Consider the following 10,720-nt stretch of genomic DNA (forward strand, 5'->3'; position numbering starts at 1 on the left):
CCATCTTTTTCGGAAATGGGAAGTCAACAAATATTTATGACGAAAAATTTAATATCAGAGCTTTTTCAAATTTGGTAGTAGCATAAATCGACTCTCATGAAAATAAATCCCTGGTTTAAATTATCATCTTAGGGATTCGTAGTAGCAGAGTATATTAAAACAAATTTCTTTATTCCCCCCTCCCCCATTTTGATTAATTTTTAAAATCGCGATCTTAGCCAATAAACTCTAGAGATTTCGGAAAATTAGGGCCAAACCTTTTTTGCTAACTTTTCCGAAATCTTATTTGGCTAAAATATCGATTAATCGCTTTTTTAAATCCCTTAGTTACTCAAATGAGATTTCTTTGATTAGTCCAAGCAGTATATCTAAGAGTTATTTCCTATTAGACCCCTGTATCCATTAGCATCTGCCAGCGTCTACATGACAGGATTTTCACTGGATGCAAACCCCCTTCAAAAACTTTTGCCTACCCCCCTAAAAAATTCTCGCCGCCTTCGACGGCGGTGTCTGCCTATTATTATTTTTACCTTTTAAATTAATCAATCTTTACTACCAACTATAGATATTTTGTGAATACAAAGAAATTTTTAGATAATAAATTCAATTAAAACTTCCATTATTTACAATAAATTATTATGGCATTATGAGCTCGCTGAAATGTCTAACTGTAGCAAAAAGTTTTATTTGGAAAACAATGTGTAATTGTTTGCAATATATAGATTTGGTCGATGAATTGTATTACTATAATTCTATGATAAAAGTATTAATTTTATACAGCAATAAATTTTGTTCTATTTCATCTCAAAATTTAATAGATAACCCCCCAAGAAATTTATCTTACCCCCATTAAAGCAGCCGACCCCCCTCAAAAAAATAAGATACTGTTCCTACCCCTCCCACTCATGTAGAGTAGACGCTGGCACCTGCTGTAACAAATATACGATATTTTTTCTCGAATGTCTCCAAAACTTACATAGGAATGAATTGCATCTGAAAAATAAATTAAATAGATCTGACTATCTAAATATAAATAAGTAAAGATTTCAACACCAAATACCGATTATGACCATAATAATCCGTTCAATCTCAAATAGATTGCCATACATTTTTATATTTTATGCCATATTTTTCTTGATATTTTGTGATACTCAACATTAGAATTAACGCCTTATTTTTCTAATCAACAATTCCTATATAGCACACATTTATTTTAGTGAATCAGTTGAGTAAGCGCTCCACTTTTAGCTTATATTCGTAGCCCTGATGGTGCATAAATTTATATTTGACATTGATATTAGTGATTGTCCAATTTTTTTCGTCCTAATCCTAATAAATTTACAGGAATTTTAGCTGTTCAATGACTTCTAGCTTATTTTTATATGAATATTATCCCCCCCCCTTCCCTTTCAAGCAGATTCTTATCTATGAGCCTGAAATATAATCAAGATTTTACATTTCGAATAATATTTCCCCTAAAATTTCTAAACCTCGAAACAATTTCTCGTTTTCCCTATAGAATCGAATCCGAACAAACCCTGGTCTATAACTTTAACGGGTTCACAATCTTGATCGCTACGATTTTCTGACCATTCCTATACTTTAGAAGTGCAAGAAAACATTTTCACACTCATCAAATCCAACTTTTTTCATAAATTAGAGATAAAAATCTTTGAAAACTAACGAAAAAACTTACTTATTTTTATTTAGTAAAATAACTATAAATTTTATCCCTTCAATATAAAATCCTTACATTTGTCATTGATTTTGATTTCCTAACAGGCAGAACTTAGGGGATTAAAAAAATTATGATTCTCTGATCTTAAACATTTTTTTCTTTTTAATCTTAAACCTTCTCCCATAAATTTGTTGGATTTTTTCTTAAAAAAAAGTTTTACTTAACTCATATTGTTCCTGTATATTGGCAAGGTTGTGCCATATGTGATAGCTTGCTTTAATAAATGTTTCAAAAAAGTCAATAAATAAATCGTTTATATTTGTTTACAAATATGATATATATATTTTTTTTTCAAATATATTATTGGATCTTATCGTAAATTTTAACAAGATTAATTAATTACAATGTTTGTGTCAAAAAAAAAAAATTTTTTTTGTCATTTACAAAATAATGCATTTAGTAAAAAATATATTTATTTTTTTTAAAAAAAAGCTACTACGATATTTATAATGACGAAGGATTAATCATCCTTTTTTTGGCGGGGTTTCTTTCCAGTTATTAGAACGGATTATCGAAAGATTTGATCATCTTTTTTTGCGGGGTTTTTTGCCAGTTTTGTAAACGATAAGTTTGTTACACGATTCGACGATCTGGGATAGGGTCTTTGGCGAGAAGGGTTTAAATAACTGCCCAAAACTTTTTTCCTTTCGCAGCGCTTGGCCAATATCGATGAAAGAATCTTGGGTAAATGTTTGGGAGATCGTAGGAGAGGAATTCTGAGCATATTAAATGATAAAATACGGTAAATTAAGTAATTTTTTAATTAAAATTAACCAAATAACCCCATACCACCACACCCCACCCCTCCGCAAAATAAATAATAAAGGATATAAAAATAAATACGCCTTCCGATATTTGTAAAAATAAATATAAGGGGCTGCTTTTCTCTTATTTTTTTTCGTACAAAATTATAAAATTAGCCCAAACCGGAAACCGCCATTTTTTTATATACATTTTTTTAAGAAAAAAAACATTTTACAGGTTGGGTCGAAAAAAATTTTTAAGATTTTTTTGTGCATAAAAACAATAAAAGAGGCTTACTTAAAATATTTTTTTTTACAAAAAAATAAGATTTGAAATCACAGGGTAAAATTTGATCAAAAACTTGGTTTAGAAATTCTTGAAAAAAAACTTCATCTAAAAAAAATAGCCAGAGATCAAAATCTTTGAAGATTTTTTATATTTTTGAAGAGCATTTCGAAACTCTGAAAAATTTATATAAATTTTTTAAGATTCGATGACTAGGAAAAAAATGGCCCAATTTATAATATATATCAGAGGCCTGCAGGCCCGGCCCTAAACCCGGCCCGGCCTTAAGCCCGGTTCTTAAATTTTTAAATATACCCGGGTCGGGCCTAAAAAAAATTTTTTTAAACATATCCGGGCCGGGCCTTAATATTTTTTATAAAAATTTTTACATTATGAGTTAATAGTTATAAGATTATATTATATTATAGTTATGATTAATATAATATTGGGTGATGGTTAACACTACACCCACAGATCGATCTGATTATTAATTTCCTGCAAATTTATTCAAAGTATTAATATATTTTTTTATAATTCATATCTAAATTTTTACAACATATTTTACCAAAACAATCAAATAAAGGAATATCTTAAATAAGCCCCAATATTCAAGTATTATTAATATATTTTTTGTAATTCATATCTAAATTTTTAGAATATATTTTACCAAAACAATCAAATAAAGGAATATCACTTCTTAAAGTTTGTAATACCATTCAAAGCGAAAAGGAGAAATAAAATTGATTTTACTTAATATAAAGCATTTTTTAATTGAAAAATTTGTTTTACACAAGTATCATTTTATTTCTTCTTTTCTCTGTCCCAAATTCAAGCAATTACGCATGTAGTCAGGGACAGATCGCAAAATGACGGAAAACTATATAAAAGATTATATTAAATTACAAGATGCTCAGGAAGTAAATGAAATACCATCGACCAGTCAAATTACGACTGTTGTTAAACAAACTGAATCGTTTTATGACAAATGGGGCGATGGTAATTCTGGTAATATGTCAATACCCGATGATGAATATTATAATTACATAAATAATAGATAAAACATTTAAGGTGGATAATTTGTTAGAGTGGTGGGCGGCTCATCAAAGCGAATTTCCAATTTTAGCAAAATTGGAAATTCCTGCTTTAAGTGCAAGCTATGAGCGGAATTTTTCCACTACTGGGAGAATTCTCGAAGAAAGAAGAAGTAATCTTCAACCTGAAAAGGTAGATATGCTTCTCTTTCTTCATGATAATTTGTGAATTTTTAATATCTTTCTTGAGTATAGGGTTTCGTCATTCATGCTGGTTTTTTACTTTGCAAACTGTCAAATATTTATTGCATTTATTATATTTACCTTGAGTCATGAAAGTTTTTAATCCAACATTTTTCATTATTTTTTTTTACAATATTATATAATACAATTATCTTCTTTTGTTAAAAATTTATATTATAAAATAAATTATATTAATATTGTGCAATTAGATTATATTTTCAAAATACTATTTATTATACATGCATTTTTTTAAATAGCGATTTATTTTTATTTTATAAATTAAATAGTAAATTAAATACAATATATTATATTCTCAAAATATTTTCCATTTTTATAAATTAAATATTAGTTTTATTTTTTTTAAATGTAATATAAAATATAGTATATGACAAATATTATTACCATTTTTATAAATATTAGTTTTATTTTTATAAATGCAATATAAAATATAGTTATATGCTCAAAATATCCATTTTTATAAATAACAGTTTTATAATTTTTATAAATTCAAATATAATATTCTCAAAATATTAGCTTTTTACATGTATTTTTTAAATAATAAGCGATAATACTCGCTGAAAAATATGGTAAAATACCTCATAGGTGAATTTTTGTATATATCAGGTCGAATATAATTTTAAAAAATTCCAAACCGGGCCTGAAATTTTTTTTTAAATATCCGGGCCGGGCCTTAAATTTTTAAATCCGGGCCGGGCCGTAAAAATTTTTTTTAAAAAATATCCGGGCCGGGCCTTAAATTTTTAAAACCGGGCCGGCCGTGTAAATGGTACCTCTGCAGGCCTCTGATATATATTATGTTTAAAGATTTAATAAAGATTTATCTTCCAAAATATTCTAAGAAATAGAGTTTTAAAAAATTTGAGAAGTACTACTGTATAAGCAATCTCCTTCGTGATATTTTCCTTAGGTTTCATTTTAAATTTGTTGTCAAATCCATATGCATACATCTGAAATGGCTAACCCATTTAATTTATTTTCTGAAGTATCACTTACTATATAAATTTTTATTCTTCTTAAAGGAGGAAATATTTGTTTTTAATTTTACAATCAGGACTGAATCCACCTTCTAGAAAAAAGATTCAAATATCTCTGAATCAAGTTAGGGTTCAGGGTTCTAGGTTTCTGGAGAATAATAAAAATAGAGATAGCTACAAAAGGCATCATGGTGGTTTTGGATATGGAGAAAGAAATGATGAAGGAGAGCATATACTGAAATTTGTGCAAGCCTTCGACCTTGCCTTAACCAACACCTACTATAGGAAAAAGGATAGTCATTTAATAACATACGAAAGTGGTACAAGGAAAACACAGATGATTACATACTAATCTCTCGCAGAAGATTAAAAGATGTAATAGACTGCAAAGTCATCCCAGGAGAAGATATCGCAGCACAACACAAGCTACTAGTCATGGATTTACACATCTCAAATAAATCCACTCAAAACAAGATAAAACTGGAACCATGCATCAAATGGGGCAAATTAAAAACAATGACAGATGCCTTTGCAATCAATGCAAACATTGAAACAATAGATTTCTCACAAGTCAGTGAAAAAATGTGGACAGACCTTTCATCCAGATTAATACACTGCCAAATCGACACTAGGCTTGACAAGAGGAGGCAACAAATCATATAAAGAACTATGGTGGTGGAATGAAGAGGTACAAACCACTATACAGGAGAAAAAAGCCCTTTATAAAATATAGTACAAATCCAAAAACGCAGATGACAAGACAAGATACAAAAAATCCAAGAGATTAGCTACAAAAGCGGTGGCTAGAGCCAAATCTATGGCATACAATGACATGTACGAAGATCTACATACCAAAGAAGGGCAAAATAAAATATACAGATTAGGCAAACAGCGAGAAAAGAACTCTAGGGATATAAACGGAGCTCCGAAAGTAATCAAAAATAAAGATGGGAAATTGATAATAAAGGAAAAAGAAATAATGAATAGATGGAAAGAATATTTTCAGGAGCTTCTCAACTTTAATCCCCACATACATCTAGACGAACACTCCCCATGTCAAAACCTTGTACAACCTATAACAGAACAAGAAATAATCACATGCCTCAAGCATATGAAAAACAACAAAGCTAGGGGTCCAGACGATATTCCAATAGAAAGCCTTAAAGCACTAGGAGATGATGGAATACATCTCCTCACAAATCTATACAATAAGATACTTGGAAATGAAGAGGTTCCCCAAAAATGGAGGCAGAGCTATCTAGTTCCTATCTTCAAAAATAAAGGGGATCCACATAATTGTCAAAATTACAGGGGCATAAAACTAATGTCACACTGTCTAAAACTATACGAAAAAATAATAGAAAAAAGATTAAGAGATATAATCGAAATAGGAGAGACTCAGTTTGGCTTTATGCCTGGAAGATCAACAACCGATGCTATCCACGCAATTAGGTAAATGAGTGAAAAATACAGGGAAAAGAACAAAAAGCTACACATGGTCTTTCTCGATCTAGAAAAGGCCTTCGATAGAATCCCAAGAAAACTTATCTGGTGGGCGCTACGCCACAAAAAGTTCCCGAAAAATATATAAGAATAATACAGGATATGTATATGGGCCATACAACAATGGTCCGTAGCACAACAGGTACTTCACAATAGCCGAAGGAGTTCATCAAAGGTTGGCTCTCAGCCCACTTCTCTTCATTACAGTAATAGATGTATTAGCAAAATCTATACCTCAACAGTCCTGTGGAATATGATATTTGCAGATGATATTGTGATACTTGCCGAATCTAAGGATGAAATGAAAGAAAGACTAGTGAGTTGGATAAATATCCTAGAAACGCACGGATTAAAAGTAAATAGAGAAAAGACGGAGTATATGGTGATAGGAGGAGATGAAACAGAGAGTATTGATATAAATGAATGGCAGATATTGGCAATTGAAAGCTGCAAACAAACGGCACAATAGAAAAAGAGATAAAGAGTAAGATTAATATCTGGAGTGCTATTTGATAAAAGAATCCCACAGAAATTAAATGGAAAAATTTACAGTTCCATAATACAACCAACTATTCTATATAGTTTCGGAAACATGGCCAACCAAAGAATCAGATGAGAGAAGTCTACAAACCATGGAGATGAGAATGCTGAGGATGATTGCTGGGGTAACAAGAAAGGATAAAGTGTGCAGTACAAGAATACTAAGTAGTTTAAAGGTAGTGCCCATTAAGACTAAGTTAATGGTAAATAGACTTAGGTGGTATGGGCACACAATGAGAAAGCCTATGAACTAAATAGGAAATAAAGTTAAGAGTGAAGTGATGGGCAAACGTAAAAGAGGCCAAAACTTCAATGGGGCCATAAAGTTAGAGCCAATATAAAGAAGTATAAATTAGATAAAAGAGATTGTATTAATAACATAAAGTGGAGAGAGATGTTGAAGGAGCTTACCACCAGAAAAGGTGAAAGCTAAAGAGAAAAAAAAAATTATTAAAAAAAATACCAGTCAACAGTTTTTTTATAAACTTTATTTTTACTATAATTAGACCTTTCCATAAAAATTGTTGAGATGGTCAACATTTTAATTTATTAAATTGAGATAAATTAACATTTTTTTTATATTGATTGATACTATGTAAGCTATTGTTATTATCTTCATATTTATTTTTATTTGGTGGCTAATGATCACTGTCTCCTCGACAGGTTGTAAAAACCATCTAAAGGGGTTGATGTCAGGAAGGGCATACAATTGTAAAAACCTTGCTACAAAATTTCCTAATGATTAAATCAGTGGGAAAACTGGCCAACCTGAGTATACCTGAAAATCGCTATAAAACAGAGCATGTAAGCCATTGTTATTATCTTAAATACTTATTATTTTTTATTGGTTATTATATATTTAATAGTTAATTTGACTTTATATACCCTAAGGTATACTTTTGTATTAATATATATATATATGGATAAGTGATGACAAGAAGGGAAGGATTTTTATGTTCTGATGTTAATTTTTTTGTTCAATTTAAAATAAAAAAGATTACATTATTTATTCTTGCATTGATTTGATTTTGAGGTAAGAGTAATTTTGTATGAAGCAAGAAGGCTCCTAACAAAAAAATAATGTATCATTATAATTAGAATATAAGCGACTCGTGATGTCTTACAAAATCGAGATGTTAAATTAAATATCAATGTTTAATTTTGACAGTGGATTGCAATTTGCAATTAATATAGGATATTTTACCTTATGAATATGTTTTTTTCTTTGGTTTCACTTTAATAATCCAACAAATAAAAATAAATATTAGTAAAATATATATTTATTATCTATTATTAAAGAAAAGTTACAAAATTTTTACATAAAATGCTGTGCTTGCTCTAAAATATAATAAAAAGGATTACACACAAATTAATTTTCATCCAAAAAAAAAATTTTACATTGAAAATAAAAAATAAATTATGTAATGTTTTAAATAATTTTACATGTTTTTTTATATTAAATATTTTTTAAAATTAAAAAAATGGTTCAGGTTTTGGATTAGTAAAATATTGAGGGTTCTAATTAACAGCCCTGTTTGAAAAACAAAATATATTAAGAAATATATCTAAGATTTGTAAGTCAGCTTGATGGAATTAAGAACTTTTCATTTATTTGACAGAAATTTATCTAAAGGGGTGGTTTAAAATCTCGATTTTGCAAGATTTATTTATTTGTCAATATATTCTAATGGAAAGAAATATTGGTTCTCTTATCGAGGAGAGTCTACTATGGGGTCTTCTACTGAAATAAAGCCATTACACCATTGCATTAATGGCACTGCCCATTTTGATTAATTTACTTTCCCAAAATATTAAATTTCACCAAATAAATCATAGAACTAACATTACCTTTTTATTTCTATTACGAACACTTCTTTTGACAGTAGATTGCAAATTATGTACAGCAGGAGAATCTTCTTCTGAATTTTTATTTGCCCTATAATAACATTAATTATTGGGAATATTATTTTTTTTAAAAAACTCATTGGCTATCCATGTGTAGGCTGCTTCGCATGTCCCACCCAATTCTAGGAATTTTAAAATAGGAATATCTTTTATCTAATGGACTACATGTGATTTATTTATATTTATATTAATATTACCAAGTGATGAAGTGTCTGAAATTTTTCTAACTCATCCAATCTTGATTTGATTTCTCTGTCTTTTATATCCTTTAACTCCATCCATTTGCTTTGTACTAAACTTAAAAATATATTATTTTATTGTTAATCATTACATTCTGCTTCAAGCTCTTTAAGTGTTGGGAAGTTATTTTCATCACAGAATAGATTTTTATATGATGGTTTGATATTTTTTCTCTGTCCAATGGAATCATTGTTATCATTTAAGGTATCTGATGAATCAGTTTCTTCTGCTATAGTAAACTCAGTCAATTGAGTGCCATCATTTTTTAGTGCACTTTTATTCTTTTGAACCCTTTTCCTCTTCTTTTGTGCAGCTATCATAATTCTTTGAGAATTAGTCTTAATTCTCTTATAATTAGGTGCCCTGTTATTTTAAATGGAACTATTACTTTGTTTATATCAAAATTGAAATATAAATACGGGTTTATGATAAATTATACTTATGATATAAGTTGGAATTTTAAGCGTTATCTTTAAAATGTGGATATTCTGAGGGGTATAGTATGAAGATTTTAAAAAAGATAATACTGCTTCGATATAACTCAAATTTTCGAGCCTTTTTATTGGGTAAGGATATTGCACGGCTGTCGGTTATCATATAGCAACCTTGTTGTAATTATATAAATTATTATTTTGGTCACTTCAATGATATATATATATATCGTTGGGTCACTTTTTTTATCGGGGGGTTATATTATTTTTATATTTTAATTAATTTAATACTGACATGGGTTACGCTGAATATATAGTAAACACGTTATCATCGGCGTTGCATTGTTTAACGCTTAGGAAATGAAAGCTGATTCTACTTAGCGATAATATTTGAAAAAACATTTCTCCTCCTTTAAAACATATATTTATTAAAAATAATCGGCTGTTTCTTAAAAAAATTTCAATAAAAACTTATAATGTAATTTCGCTATTATTTTATTAATCGTGTCGCAAATTTTCCTTGTATTTTTTTCAAATTTTATCATGGCGTTATCATTGTAACGTGCAATATTTATAAATTTTACCTATTTGTTGGCCTAATTTTATAAATAAATCTGCGTTAAATAACACAAAGCTTGATCATAACGCGTTTACTACAAATTCACCTTTAGTTATAAAATAAATAATAATATACACTTGGAAAATGCAGTAAGTATTATTATATATCTGGAAAATATTTGGGAGATCAAAGGATCGACGATCCTGGATTAGATTCTAAGTATGGCTATTTACGCTGTTTATGATTTTCTATTAAATTGAGAATCGTTATGTTTGTTTAATGTTCGACCCTTCGCTCCAAATTAATTTTTTTAGTATATAATTAAAATTAATTTTTGTAAAATAAAATACAAGAAGATTTAAATACATTAGATTTCTATATCATATATTAATTAAAATTCTTAAAATAAATTTATAAATACTATAAATTATAAATTAGAACAACCGTAAAATGTAAACAAAATTATTTACCAGGATTGTAAAATTTTTTTTTTTGATAAATATAGC

General features: G+C 28.7%; 1 protein-coding gene across 3 annotated transcripts; it reads right to left on the reverse strand.

Annotated features, from left to right (window-relative positions):
* Positions 1-2,065: 2,065 nt before the first annotated feature.
* LOC135929058 (uncharacterized) lies at positions 2,066-9,799 on the reverse strand. 3 transcript variants are annotated; one of them, XM_065465547.1, is made up of 6 exons: positions 9,664-9,799; positions 9,316-9,605; positions 9,182-9,276; positions 9,061-9,137; positions 8,928-9,015; positions 2,066-2,454 (listed from the first exon to the last, which is right to left on the reverse strand). In XM_065465547.1, exons 2-6 carry the CDS (start codon positions 9,542-9,544, stop codon positions 2,263-2,265), a joined length of 681 nt encoding a protein of 226 aa, XP_065321619.1. In that variant the 5' UTR covers positions 9,545-9,605; positions 9,664-9,799; the 3' UTR covers positions 2,066-2,262. The 3 variants fall into 3 exon arrangements, with proteins under 3 accessions (XP_065321619.1, XP_065321621.1, XP_065321620.1); XM_065465549.1 differs by having other exon boundaries at positions 9,316-9,587; positions 9,664-9,789; XM_065465548.1 differs by lacking the exon at positions 9,664-9,799 and having other exon boundaries at positions 9,316-9,622.
* Between the last annotated feature and the right edge of the window lie 921 nt (positions 9,800-10,720).

This window comes from Gordionus sp. m RMFG-2023, chromosome 4 (assembly GCF_954871325.1).
Source record: "Gordionus sp. m RMFG-2023 chromosome 4, tfGorSpeb1-WG-v2, whole genome shotgun sequence".
Lineage (NCBI taxonomy): Eukaryota > Metazoa > Nematomorpha > Gordioida > Chordodea > Parachordodidae > Gordionus > Gordionus sp. m RMFG-2023.

Excerpts from the sequence above, each read along its gene's own strand:
- LOC135929058 (XM_065465547.1), bottom strand. The coding sequence starts at position 9,544 with ATGATAGCTGCACAAAAGAAGAGGAAAAGGGTTCAAAAGAATAAAAGT. Across the intron at positions 9,016-9,060 it reads TACACATGGATAGCCAATGA|GGCAAATAAAAATTCAGAAG; the intron begins GTTTTTTAAAAA and ends ATGTTATTATAG. Across the intron at positions 2,455-8,927 it reads TTCGTAATAGAAATAAAAAG|AATTCCTCTCCTACGATCTC; the intron begins GTAATGTTAGTT and ends TAATATGCTCAG.